This window comes from Physeter macrocephalus, chromosome 13 (genome assembly GCF_002837175.3).
Source record: "Physeter macrocephalus isolate SW-GA chromosome 13, ASM283717v5, whole genome shotgun sequence".
NCBI lineage: Eukaryota > Metazoa > Chordata > Mammalia > Artiodactyla > Physeteridae > Physeter > Physeter macrocephalus.
The window spans coordinates 81,697,926-81,712,769 of record NC_041226.1 but is presented as its reverse complement, the minus strand read 5'-3'; the positions used below and the strand labels follow the sequence as shown (position 1 = coordinate 81,712,769).

At 42.6% G+C, this 14,844-nt stretch overlaps 1 protein-coding gene across 3 annotated transcripts in view; it reads right to left on the bottom strand.

The window, feature by feature from the left end:
* The window catches only part of CDC16 (cell division cycle 16), a 32,909-nt gene that overhangs the window by 6,236 nt on the left and 11,829 nt on the right, over positions 1 to 14,844 (bottom strand). For all 3 annotated transcript variants that reach the window (XM_007127261.4, XM_007127263.4, XM_007127262.4), the window contains exons 12-17: positions 14,480 to 14,605; positions 8,123 to 8,275; positions 6,539 to 6,602; positions 4,030 to 4,091; positions 2,775 to 2,910; positions 1,100 to 1,190 (exon numbers count right to left, since the gene is read on the bottom strand). In XM_007127261.4, the coding sequence (XP_007127323.1) occupies positions 1,100 to 1,190; positions 2,775 to 2,910; positions 4,030 to 4,091; positions 6,539 to 6,602; positions 8,123 to 8,275; positions 14,480 to 14,605 (632 nt within the window). The remainder of the gene's footprint in view (positions 1 to 1,099; positions 1,191 to 2,774; positions 2,911 to 4,029; positions 4,092 to 6,538; positions 6,603 to 8,122; positions 8,276 to 14,479; positions 14,606 to 14,844) is intronic.

Here is a 14,844-nt window from a genome sequence, read left to right as displayed (position 1 = left end):
GCTCCTCTTGTTGTGGAGCACGGGCTCTAGGTACGTGGGCTTCAGTAGTTGTGGCTCGTGGGCCCTAGAGCGCAGGCTCAGTAGTTGTGGCGCACGGGCTTAGGTGCTCTGCGGCATGTGGGATCTTCCCGGACCAGGGCTCGAACCCGTGTCCCCTGCATTGGGAGGCGGACTCTTAACCACTGCGCCACCAGGGAAGCCCTCATTATGGTTTTTATTTCACTTTCCTGATAAGTAATGATACTAAGCACCTTCATTTGCTTTGTAATTACCTGAATAACCTCTGGTGAAACTCCTGTTCAACTGTTTTGTCCATTTTTGATGGAATTTCTACTTAGTGTAGGATTATGCATAGGACTTTTTGTATTCTAGACACAAGTTCTTCGATGAGTTTATGTATTGTGAGGGACTTCTCTCGGTCTCTAATGTGCCAGGTTGCTCTCAAGTTTTTAATTTTATTGAAGCCTAATTTAACACTTTTTCCTCTTATGCTTTTACATCCTGTTAAAGAAGTCTTTGCCTACCCCAAAGTCCAGATCTCAAGATGTAACCTCACTGCAATGCTCTTTCCTTTACAATGTTCGTAACTAAGTGGGCACCCAAGTACAGCAACTCCATACCAACTTACCTTATGACTTGCTAATCATTAAAAAAAATTTAAAGAATTACATAGCATTGTAATGTGAATGTAAGCCAACTTAACAGTCCACTGAAGTGCAAAGATTTACATGCTATACTCTGCATTGTAAAATATTAAGGCAAGAGCCCTTTCATTTACTTATTAGGAAAATCTGTCTTAAGATATTTTTCAGTTATGCAATCAGATTGATTGTTGTATATCACAGTGCTTAACACATATTCTGTAACTGTATTTTGCATATAGCAAGTACTCAACTTTAAACTGAATGGATACTTAATGAATCATTAATTCCCACACGTTGTTCCACTGAAATAAATGGAGTTTCTTAATATTAATGTAGCCAGACCCATTAGAAAAATGAACTTAGAACTTTACATGAGAATTTGAGAAACCTAAAAAGGGATATACAACAATCTAAAAAATGGAATACAACATCAATAAGAATAATTATAATCTTACCAATGTAAGCTTCAGAATCACCAATGTACATTTCAATGCAATGACCAAGCATTGTAACAGAAAATGTATCATCTCGCCTAAGACCAAGGGCCTGCCAGAAAAGATTCGGCACAGTTAATACAAGAAAATTTGTTTCCTTCTCTTTGGTGTAAAACATTCCCACAGGACTCATTTCTAAATACTCCAGGGAACCCAGGGTAGAGGTAGAGGGAGGCTGTTAGTGGGGATACAGTTAACATGAGTAGCCAATAGTTGATGACGTTGAAATTGGGTGATGGGTACGTGGAGGGTCATTACACTATGTTATTGTTTATGTTTGAAATCCCCTCCTCCAAAAAGATTTTAAAACCTGGATCTCCACAAAAAGCCTTCGAAGACTTCTGTATTAATTAAATCATGGAAGAGAGGTAAATTACACAATGTTCAAATACAGACATCTGAAAGATCACAAAAACTATTAACACTTCTAAACACTTCTGCCTGCTCAGAAAGTATTCTGGTTATCTCAGTGGCACTTCAGGACTTCACCTTACCTGAAAATCTCTAACCAACCTTTGAAAATCAGTTACGAATCTATCACTCACAAATTTATCTTTGAAATATTGCATTTTCTCATATTTTATCTCTTTCTCCAGAAACAGTTATTTCATCGATTCTAAGACCCACATTTTTTCAAATTCTAGCATTTCTGAACTTGGGAAGTCTTTCAACAGGTGGCTTCTTACTACTGCTGTCCGCCGGTCACAGCCACGATCCGGGAGTCTGTGACAGCAATGTGGGCTTGGCGGCCACATCAAGAGCACAGACTAGACCACAAGCCTCCTGAAGAACACCTACAGAAGATATGTGAGTCGTGGTTGTTGGCTAACAACCTTTTGGTGACACTTTCTGCCAGAGCCAACGTCTCTGGCTGGGAGGAACCTGAGTGAAACGGGGCACATGCACTGGCACGCGGACACAAGTCTGGGAAAACAGCAATGACCACCTGGTACAAAAGTGATTTAGAAGGAGCAAACTCTGAATGGGAAGAAATGAATATCTTAACTATTTATTTCACTTATACCTTCTTTTTTATGTAGGTAGTAAAGAGATCCCTGATAAAAATCTATGTCCTAATACGTCCAAAAGAGCACTTTTTCTAAGTACAGAAAAACTAAGTGATAGGAAAGAATTATGATAAAGTGTAAACGGCAGCGTAGTTTTGTGTGTGGTCATCTTGCTTATTAATGGTGGCTTAGAGCTGATGAAATACTGCACATAGCTTAAGGGGAGAGTCTTTCCCAGTGATGAATGCACAAGCTTTGTTCATCTATAAACATGATCGAAGGGAATTACTTTAAGTCATAAATAGAAAGAATGGAGCTCCCAAAGGGCTCCTTAGATGTACACCCAGCTCAGCTGTGCTGACAAACACTCCTGGACACTTATGTTTCTCACTGACACTCAGGACAAGGCTCACATCTGTTCTAATGTGAGGAGTACTACACAACATTCACGTACTTTTCTCTGCAAAGAAAAGAATAAAATACAAGGTTGCCTGAGGAGTTTTAAAATGTAAATTTTAAACTCCACTTCTGTAAAGTAACAAAAGATTGCCTAGAGAAGATCTTTTAAAAAAAGTGCTAACTGTTAACCAGATTTAAAGTTAGGTACAAACAAAAGACGAAAGACGTACTGTGTGGAAATAGTCCACAGCATTTTCAAAGTTGCCCATCAGACTATGGATATAGCCTATGGCAGAATAGGTGGACGCATTCTGAGGAATCAACACCAGTGCCTGCCGGTGATAGTCCAAGGCTTCAGCATACTTCCTGAGAGAAGACGAGGGAGGAGAGGAGAATAGGAAGAAAGAGAGAAAGCAGTCAGTGGGTACAGTGGGTACTCCTTGATGTAACCACGTAAGAACCACTTTCCTATATCAGAGAAACAGTCTAGGCAGCAACGGTCCTTCGCATCCACTGCGTATCTTCAGTGTGTCTTCCTGCCTTCCAGCTGAGGGTGGGCACTCCTGCAGGGCTACCAGCTGAATCCCATTCTTTTTTTTTTTTTTTTTTTGTGGTATGCGGGCCTCTCACTGCTGTGGCCTCTCCCGCCGCGGAGCACAGGCTCTGGACGCGCAGGCTCAGCGGCCATGGCTCACGGGCCCAGCCGCTCCGCGGCACTGGGATCCTCCCGGACCGGGGCACGAACCCGTGTCCCCTGCATCGGCAGGCGGACTCTCAACCACTGCGCCACCAGGGAAGCCCTGAATCCCATTCTTGACCCTTGGGCCTGTGCCCCATCGCACAGCAAGACCTCTTTTATGTGAAGACAAGCCTCCTACACCAGGGATGGTTAAAAGCAATCAAACTGTTTTGCTTTAAGGTCTACAGGAGTTACTTGGAGCAGCATTTCCCCAAATTCTCTGCAATACTTGCTCTGTAAAAACTCTTGTGAAAAAAGGTTTTGTGCTTAATAATGTTTGGGAAATGCTGCAGTTCATAATGCATAGTAAAGACTGCAAGAAATCCTGAAAAACCTGCTAAATTTTGAGTAACCTCGAGGTTCCCAAACTTATTTAACCCAAGAATCTCTTTTCAATTGTCATCTATTATCACCTCAATCATCACACCACACAACCGGTATCTGGAGGAGAAGAGTGAGTTAGGATATGGATATGGCTTTAATTAGCTCCTACTGTCCTAATTCTTCTAAATGAATTTTGAACACTAAAATTTTTTAATCCTAGAAAACAGAAGTTATTATAATTCTCAATATATTTCTAAAATAAAATTATACCAACAGAGGTAATAAAAACATTTGTTTTGTGCTTGTTGTATCTGAGTAGCCAAGTACAAGAAAGCTAAATAAAAATATGGAAAAGAGCTACACAAAATTAAGTAAACTTTTAGTCACAAAGAATATTTCTGAAAATGCTTTACTTCACTTACTTAAGTTTTCTGCAGACATGGCCCAAGTTGTTCAACAAAGGTTCCCATTTGTCAACTGTTACCTAAAACAAAGCACATCAGACCCACGATTACAAGCTACTTTTCAACCTGACCCGTTTGCACCGCATGACTTCACTCATCTGTGCGAGAGGGGCTCTCTCCTGGTGCTTGCACAGCACTAGGCAAGAGTGTTGAGCTGTTTTTCCAGCTTTCCTACTAGAAGAAGACACTTCCTGAGGGTTATTTTATTAGCACTATTTTGTCAAAGAGCCCATCTATGCCAAAGAACTTCAAATTTTGTACCTCCAGCCCAGAGCTTTCCATCTGCCTAGTAATGTTGCTACTTAGAAACCTCACAAGCACTTCAAGTCCAACACACCACATGCTCACCTCTTACCCCCTCTCCCCTGTCATCCCAGCTCCCTGACCTCACCCTTTCTGGTGCTCTGCCATTCAGCACACAGTACCATGTCACCCCTGACCCCTCCAGGAATGGCTTATCAGCCTCCTCATCAGAATGCCACCCCCATCACTAACACGTCTTGTCTGGGCCCCATCCTATGAGTCTGACCACGCCAGCTGTCTTAAAGCTCCTACTGTCCCGCCACCTCACGACAAGGTGCAAACTCTAACATCATCTTCAAGGCCCTTGAAGACCCACACTTAGCCCTCCTGCCCCATTTCTTGACGTTCTCTGTGAACTGAAACTCCAAGCCATACTGAATTAGCTCCAGTTTTGCACATACCATTCTCTACACCTGAAATACCCTTTTCCTTCCTTTTGCCCGGCTAGCATCCATCCTTTAGGAATGAGGTGTATTTCCTTGAACCCAGAAGGCCTTCTTGAACCATCAGGTCTGCGTGGAGTCCTTTATTCCCTCAATCACAGCCCTTTCTGTGCACTGTATTATTACTGCCAATATTTATCTGCACTGATCTGAGGGCATCAACATCAAACCAGTTTGCTGTTGCCTCCCAACCCCTAGCTCAGAGCTTAGGACACAGTCGACACGCAGCAGTAAGTCAGAACTAAGGGAATAAACAGACCTGGTCACACCCTCTAACTCCCCTGAGCCCAGCTCTGGAAGGCACTGCCCATGTGAATGAAACAAACCCTCTACGATTCTCAGGCACAACTCTGACATTTGCTGCAGTTTACAACTAAATCACACAATATCTTCCCCTCCTCATATAACTTTTTAATGAGCATTTTGAAAGTTTAATAGTATTGTGCTTTTGTATTTAAACCATTACTTTAAATGTCTGCAAGAATCCAAAGTGTCTTTGATCATCAAAGATGGATACAATTTCAACTTTAAATGTGGTTTATGACCGCGCATCTCAAACGTTTCAGTGCATGAGGATCACCCGGGGATCTTGCTAAAACTGCAGATTTGGGTTCAGCAGATACGAAGTTCTGCACTTCTAACGAGCTCCCAGGTGACGCTGATGCGGCTGGTCCAGCCCAAGCAGCGAGGTCCTAAGGTATTCAATTCTCTGAAAATGGGCAAGGTGATAAGTGGCAACCCTATATCAACAGAAACACATGTATTATCCAGACCACCCAAGACTGAGCTGTGGAAGAGCTGCTTTATATACATACATGTGCAAACACACAGATACACAGTGTTTTTAAGTTCATATGACAATTAAGAAGAGACCAAAATAAACAAAGCTGTGTCTACAGGGACAAGTAAACCGCCACCTGGCAGGGAGCCCGGGGGAGCTGTGTCTGTCTCAGTAAAGAGGAACTTCTAGCCAAGGAAGGTGCATGCTGTGGGCAAGTGTTCCTGGCGGCAGGAACAGAAGGACACCGGGACGTGATAATCAGAACAGAGTGAGACAACACAGGCGTGAATAAAAAGAATCAGGAACCAAAGAGCAACACCATGCAAATCTCTGACCTACAGAAGTTCACAGCGTCTAAAACTGCTAGCATTTAATGTAACACCAGTGTCTACACACCCACGACAGCTGGAAGGTTAATTCAGGAGCACAAATTCAGGCACCTCTCACGTGGCAGAACCTGCTTAAAGATCTAAATATATACTAAGTATCAGGTAAGGAAGAGCAACGATAGGTCTAATTTTAATGACATTTGGCCCTATTCCTGCGGAAGTGGGATCTGCTGCTACGTGTACCCACTGGTCAAAGAGGTCCTAGACAAGGACAAGTCAGATGCTACAGTGCCTACCAGCTTCCGTGTATCATCACATATTCCCCGTATCAAATAATCATCGAATACACTCTGATGACGCCCACAGATCAAAACCAGAGCCTCTTAAGAAGCAAAAAGCCAACACCTACCCTCTCAATTAGGAAGACTCATTTTGTACCATGTAATAAAACACTTCATACCATGACAAGTCAAACATTAACAAACATCTGCTATGATAAATATTAGGTTATTATATTCTAGGCAAGACAGACGGTCCAATATTATCTTCCTCATTCAATACTAAACACACTTATGAGTATGTGTGTGTATTACAGATATTATATAGAATACCTCATTCCCAATTGCTTTAATTTTTTCCAAAGCATCGAGAAACCATTTTTCCGCTGTTTTCCATCTAAAATAGAGGGGGGAAAAGTTGCAGTTTATTCAAAATTAGCATGTATAAACATTTTAAGAAAAATTTGAATATCTCTTTCCAGTAATATTAAAATGAAATGAGGTAAACTTCTGTAAACAGTTTTTTAAAAGTCAAATTTAAGTGAGATAAATGATTACTTTTATGGCATTAACATCACAAGAGTTCAAGATTTTAGGAGATACAGCATATTCTCAGTAATTAGGTTCTAAAAAGGCACTGTCAACACTACTTTAGCCAACACCAAACCACTGCTCCCAGTGGAAAAACTACAATCCTCTGCTCACATGTTCACCAACTGTTCAATGTACCTGGTTTCACATGTGCTTCTGTCTGGCAACACCTTTAACCTAATGTAACATTGTTGATTTGTTAACACTGGACTCACAGCCAAAAGCACTGTAACTGATGCCTGAACAAAGCTTATCTAACACCTGCATTCTGACCAAGGCATATCTCAGCCTTCCCGAGCTTAGGACACTGGACAGCACTTTGGCATTCTGCTCGGGGATCATTTTAAACTGTGAAATAACCAACATAAAGCACAAAAAAGGGAAAAGGGCATAAAATAGACTATAAATAAATTGACTGTATATGAAATTATTACTATAGATTATTTTAAAAAGCTCCAAACTCTTTTATAAATATTAGATAATCGAATTTTTAGAATACACACAAATGCCACAAAAAACACTACAGTAGTACTAATTTACTGTTTTAAAATTTAAGTATAGGGCTTCCCTGGCGGCACAGTGGTTGAGGGTCCGCCTGCCGATGCAGGGGACACGGGTTCGTGCCCCGATCCGCGAAGATCCCACATGCCGCGGAGCGGCTGGGCCCGTGAGCCGTGGCCGCTGAGCCTGCGCGTCCGGAGCCTGTGCTCCGCAACGGGAGAGGCCACAACAGTGAGAGGCCCGCGTACCGCAAAAAAAAAAAAAAAAAAAAAAGTTTAAGAATAGTTCAGTGCAAAGGACTACAGATAGTTCCCTCTTTGAGTATGACACTGAATTGCTTATTCTATAAATATCCAAGACTACAGTAAGCCTCAACTACTGACCAGGAAACTCAGAGACTGGGCCATTCTCATTGGCTTAATTTTTGGATTATCTGCAAAGGAAACATTTTTGTTCCAAAATTGTGAGAAATCTTTCTCAAATGTATGAATCCAATTCCCAGTCAATAAAGAGACGACTAGGGATTCTGCAGTGCCTCCAGGCCACCCTGTGGGGTCCAGTGACTTAATAGAATTGGCAACAACTGTCCAGTCCAGGACCTAAGAGCTTGTGACAGCCCACAGCAACGGGCACCAAAACCCAGGTTTAGTATTTTTAAAGAATTCCAAGATAACACTCGCTATTTTCTTTTTTTACCTGTTCGCCTCCTTCTCCTAAAATGAAATGTCTACGAAGAGCCACTCTGATGGGCTAAACTCTGGTGACTGAGGTTTTGCTCTCTGTACAAAAACGAAACAGAGGGGCCTCTGGCCTTTCAGTACTTACTCTCCATTTTGAAATGCGACCACGCCAACCTCATGCATAACAAAAGGGTCTTCTGGTGCGATGCTTAGAGCTTGGCCAAAGAATCTTTCAGCCAATTTTGAGTTATTGGTCAATCCATATTCTAATCCAATATAAAGCATTGGCAAATGACACCTAAAAATATTGGAAAATTTCACATATTCAACATTCAAAACTTTATAGTTCAGCAGATTTCAAATCCTGCCTGCAAAATAATTTTAACATAGCCAAGAATAGAGCGCTTACTTGTTTTCTAACATTTCATTTACTAATATTTAATGAATATCTAATAGGCTCTAAGACTAATCAGCTGCCACTTCTAAAATCTACCAGCAACCTATTCACCCTTACTTTTCATTATTCTACAGTAAAGAGACAAAACAAAACCCCTGTAAAGCAGAAGGGCAGGCCCCACTGTGCCAGCACCCAGGGCCAGCCATGACTGCCTTCCTCCCTCACTGACTCAGCACCACAGACCCTCATGGCTGTGCTCAATTCCACTTGCCTCTATGCAGCTGCTTCGGACTTCCAGCCAGACCACCCCCCATCCCTCGTGTGAGTCTCCACTATCGGTTATTATCAGTTCTATGCTGCAGAGCTCTGAATTATGTCATGTGTATTCTACTCTCATACCCTCTGAAAACAGCTGTAGGCAGAGTAACTAGTTTTAATTGAATATCCATCTCTTCACCCTGTCCGACCAGTGATCACAGTAAGATAACCTTTCCCCAAAGATGGATCTGACAATCCTTCCCCAAAGATGGATCTGACAATGTCAGTGAATACTGACTGCCTGGCTGGGAGGTGCCTGGGCTCTAATCTAGAATCACGACTGAAGTTTCAACTGTAGCATCTACAGAAGCGTCATGAAGAACCTTTATGGATGTACCTGGAGGAAATATGAAATGCATAGGGGGCTTCCCTGGTGGCGCAGTGGTTGAGAATCCGCCTGCCGATGCAGGAGATACGGGTTCGTGCCCCGGTCCGGGAAGATCCCACATGCCGCAGAGCGGCTGGGCCCGTGAGCCGTGGCCGCTGAGCCCGCGCATCCGGAGCTTGTGCTCCGCAACGGGAGAGGCCACAACAGTGAGAGGCCCGCGTACCAGAAAAAAAAAAAAAAAAAAAAAAAAAGAAATGCATAGGAAGGAGCTCCAAAAAACTATTCCTCCATAGGACCAACAAGAACACTGTCAAAAATTGTCAAAATAAACTTTTCCAGAACTTTGCAAGTTAACCAAAGGCTTACAACAATCTGAGGGGTATTTATTCTAGAAAAACAGCTGTATCTCAGTAAGAACAGCAAACTTTATGACATTTAACTTGTTTGATTCCCATCTCCCTTTCCCCAGCTCCACATTAGCCTAGAAAATCAGCAGTCTGACAGCCACTGGAGGGGACAAAAATTAGTTTGGAGCTTCTGAAATACCCCCACAGAGACCTGTCACTATGTGACATATCTGGCAGCTCCCTGGAAAAGCCCCATTCACAGCTGTCTTATTTGACCTGACTCAGAGCTCATGCAGAGAAATGTCTACCCCCAAGGCATTTGTTGAAAACAATCAGTGGTAACTGTTTAACATTAACCTGAGGCAGCTACACCAGAAGGCCACACACAGGACCATTTGCACCACAGGAAAGGCTGGAGAAGGCCCTAATCTCTCATCTCTGGATGCCCTTGAAGTTCAGTGCAAGCAGGAACTGAAGAGGGCTAAGGCAGAATTACCAACCATGGGAACACTGGAGACATGCCCCTATACACGTACAGGGTCCTTCAGAAAAGGGGGGGACAACTCGGCTCAAGATATGAAAAGAAGCCCTGAGCTAACTGAGCAGAGGCTTCAGTGTCCTCAGATGACAAAGGACACAGACTTTACAAAATTTTTAAAAGCCCAGCAAAGTCACCAAAAAGCCACAACAAATAGCAACAACAACAAACCCTGGGGTGGCGTAGGGTAAATGTGACTTCCAGAATTGCCACATTATATTACTTTAAACGTCCAGTTTCAACAAAAAATAAAGAGACATGGAAAGAAACAAGAAAGTATAGCAATATATAAGGGGATAAAAGCAGGCAATAGAAACTACCCTGGAGGAAGACCATACACTGGGTTTACTAGAAAAACACTTTAAATAAGCTATTTTAAATATCCAAAGAACTAAAGGAAATTATGTCTACAAAACTCAACTATGAGAACAATGCCTCACCAAACAGAACAAAAGATAAAAATTATAACAAATGATCAGAAAACCTGGAGTTGAGAAACAAAATAACTAAATAAAAAATTCACTAGAAGGGTTCATCAGCAGTTTGAACAGGCAGAGGAAATCATCGAACATGAATAAGGTCAAATGAGATTACCCAGTCTGAGGAACAGAAAGATAAAAGAATGAAGGAAAACAACAGTCGCATAGAGTTGTGAGACACCGCCAAGCATCCCAACATGTGCATAAAGAGAGCCCTGTAGGTGAAGGGAGAAAGTAAGGGGTAAAGAAAATATTTGAAACCAAAGAATATTTAGGCCAAACACACCCCAAAGCTCAAAAAACTCCCAAGTAATCCCCACCTAGACAAACCATAGTCAAACCATGAAAAACACTAAATAAATATGTAAATAAAAATCTTTAAAGCAGTAACAAAATATAACACATGAGATCCCTGATCACCTGGCTTCTAACCAAATACCTGGAGGCCAAGAAGGCAATGGATGACACTCAAAGTACTGAAAGAAAAAGAAGGACAACCAATTTTATATCCAGCAAAACTATCCCTTGAAAATGAAGGTGAAATTAAGACACTCGGACACAAAAACTGAGAAATTTTGTTGCAGACTCACCTTACAAGAAATACTGAAGGAAGTTCTTAAGGGCGAAAGAAGTGACCCCAGACAGTAATTCAAATCCACATGAAAAACACAGTACCAGTAGAAGTGATTACATTTCATCTTTCTTCTCTTGACTGACTTAGAAGGCAATTGTATGAAACAGTATGATTAGGCCTAAGGTATGTAGAAATATAATGTTTACCACTAACGGCACAAAGGAAGTGGCAGGAGCAAAGCTGTACTGGGGTAAGGAAGCGACACCAGACAGTATCTCAAATACACAAGGACAAATGAAGAGAACTTGAAATGGTAAAAAAGGTCAGCATAACAAACGACATACATATACACCTGCTTGCCTTTCTTCTCACAGCTTCTTTGAAAAACAACATTACACGTGGAAATAATCATAACAACGTATAAGTGAGAGGATTTGTTGTTGGCAGACCTGCCCAACAAGAAATGCTAGTAGGAGTCCTCAATCTGAAATGAAAGGACACAAGACAGTAACTCAAATGCACAGGAACAAATAGAGTTTAGGCGAAGTAACCACATAGGTTAGGATAAGACAGTACAAATGTATTTTTGCCCGCAACCTTTCTTCTACTTGCTCTATTGAAATTGAGCTGGTGCCGTAAAGTAAGAAATACATTTGGTTTTTGTCTCTGGTTGCTGGCACAGGGCTCCTAAAAGCCCTGGGATTTCCTGAGTGAGAGGAGTGTCTTTTGTTAATGAGCCCCTTCTGATCACACCCAATTTATGCTTCTGGGGTGACTCAGAGTGGGGCTGGTTACCAGGAAGACCGAGTGATGAGAGGAGTGGAACTTTCAGGCCCGCTCACAGACCTCCTGGAAGGGAGGCTGGAGCCTGAGCGCTACAGAAACTCTTGAACAGTTAGCTTCAGAAGAATTCCGGGTTGGTGAACATACTGAGGTGCTGGGAGGGTAGTGCCCGGAGAAGGAATGGAGGCTCCACATCACATAGGTTAGGATAAGACAGTACAAATGTATTTTTGCCCGCAATCTTTCTTCTACTTGCTCTATTGAAATTGAGCTGGTGCCGTAAAGTAAGAAATACATTTGGTTTTTGTCTCTGGTTGCTGGCACAGGGCTCCTAAAAGCCCTGGGATTTCCTGAGTGAGAGGAGTGTCTTTTGTTAATGAGCCCCTTCTGATCACACCCAATTTATGCTTCTGGGGTGACTCAGAGTGGGGCTGGTTACCAGGAAGACCGAGTGATGAGAGGAGTGGAACTTTCAGGCCCGCTCACAGACCTCCTGGAAGGGAGGCTGGAGCCTGAGCGCTACAGAAACTCTTGAACAGTTAGCTTCAGAAGAATTCCGGGTTAGTGAACATACTGAGGTGCTGGGAGGGTAGTGCCCGGAGAAGGAATGGAGGCTCCACGCACTCCCACTCACGTACCCTGCCCTATGTATCTCTTCCATTTGGCTCTTCCTGAGTTGTATCATTTATAATAAGCAAAATGCTTTCCTGAATTCTATGAGTCGTTTTGGCAAATGATCAAACCTTAGGAGGGGGTTGCGGGAACCCCTGGTTTGTGGCCAGACAGTCAGAAGTACAAGTGACCCAGGACTTGCGCTTAGCATCTGGAGTGGGGAGGGGCAGTCTTGTGGGACTGGGCCCTTAACCTGTGAGGTCTGCACTAACGCTGAGTAGTTAGTGTCAGAACTGAATGGACTTGTAGGACCCAGCTGGTGTCTGGAGAAGCAGAGAACTGGTTGTTAGTGTTGGAAAGTACCCCAGTCAGAATTAATTCAAACTAGATTGGATAAAAGCTGTTCCGATGAAAAAGTGAAACTGAGAGAAAAATGTTTATCATGATGAGCTGATTTGAAAATTTAATTAGAAAAATGTCAGACTGGGAAACATTAAATGTATTAATCATGTCATTAATTATCATTGGTTTGGACTCTTAGCTAGTAATAACTGTTCTGGGCTTGTGAGCACCCAGAGTAGCAAAATAAAATGAGCGGACTCTAGCATTTCCTCATAAGAAACAACCCACAGTAAGTTATCATTTGCTGCAGTTTACCAGATTGAAGGATTAGGGGTATGGGCAGACACTGGAGCCAAGCTTCGGCAGGGCACTGGAGAGGGTCTCGCAGGTCTTGGTGAACAGGATGGACTGGGTATGAGGACCGTTTAGATGGATCAGTAACTGGCTGAACAACTTTAATCTGGAGGATTACTCCAGCAATATGCTAGCACATGGACTTATGGACTGAATGTATGTCTGCCCCCAAATTCGTATGTTATGCCCTAACCCCCAGTGACTATATTCGGAGAGAGGGCCTGTGAGGAAATAATAAAGGCTATGTGAGGGCACGAAGGTGAGGCCCTAATACGGCGGGGCTGGTGCCCTTATACGAGACACTAGACTTAGCTCTCTGCCCTGTGAGGACACAGTGAGAAGGCAGCCGGGAAGAGCCCCCCACCCCACCCCCCGGAACTCAATCAGCCGGCCAGCCAGCCTTGGAACCGGGAGAAAATAAACTGCTGCTGTTTAAACCACCCAGTGTATGGCGTTTTGTTACGGCAGCCTGAGCAGACTAACGCAGTTAGGGAGCTATGTCTTTTACAATATTTTCACGGACAGTTAGTTAGACATCAAAGTCATACATATCAAATTTAATATAACTAAAAACGCTGGGGCCATAAATAATATAGATGCAGAACTGGGTGCCAAAATGAGTCTGACAGTCTGGAAAGGTAAACCAAACCTAACAAGGTGAAATTCAAGCAAACAAGTGAAGGCAGCTAACTTTTACTGAGTGCTTTCTATGTGTCGGAAACTGATCAAAGTCTTTAACTGGAATTACCTCAATTATTCCTCACAGTAAGCCTAGGTGTTAAGTGTCGCTATTACTCCTATTGTTCAAGAGGTACATAGCTTGCCAAGACCACCAGGCAGTCTGGCTCCAGACCAGCCCTCTGCACCCCGGCACTCCCACCACCTCCCCGCACAGAGGTGGGGCGGCAGACACTAGACGCAGCCCTCACGGGAGAACGAGGCAAAGTAAAACCGATGGCAAATCCAAAAAGTCAACAGGAACAACAGCAATGCTCTGCTCCCCAAGTAACAGGCTCTTAGGACACACCAGTTAATACCAACACATTTAACACTGATATAAATCTACAACACTGGCAAAGTCAGTCCTGAATCTGAATAATGAATTAAGCCACATAAATACCTTCTGGACATAAGTAGGATATAAATAATAACTTTGCTCACGAATACTTTCACTCTTATATGAACATGTGAAAAACAGCTTCCATCCTATTCTGTTCCCTTAGCCTAACCTGCTAGTCCCCTTTTGTACTGGCTAAGATAAACTGCTAGGCAAAATCACTACACCAGCTTCTTTCCCTCTCACTTCCACAGTTATTTCACAATCACAAGCTACTAACATGATACATCATTCTTTTGTTTAGTTTAACAACCAAATGGCAGAGATAGTAATAATAAAATTTTGCTATGCTTAATCAACCTGCTCTGCGCACCCTTTCATCAGCTGCGCTGCCGTGAAGTAAGCAGCCATCGCTTGGTCGTGCTCACTCTCAACTGCGAACGAATGCCCGTACGCGATCCACGCCGGCCCGTAGGTCTTCTCCAGCGTCGTAGCTTTGCTAAAACAAGAGATTTCATTCAAGCGTGTAATATTTATTCTTAAATTGTTAGGTTAATTTTATGTAAGTTCATGGTTTCAGGGACATCAGAGTTAATGAACGAGTTGTCAACATATTAAACACTAATGTAACATTTATGTTAATTCACTTGAAACAAAATGTTTACTAGTACAAGCAAATTTTTAAGTAATTTTAGGAGAGGTCCACAACTTCTTAGGTACTATAGTGGAACCCATTAG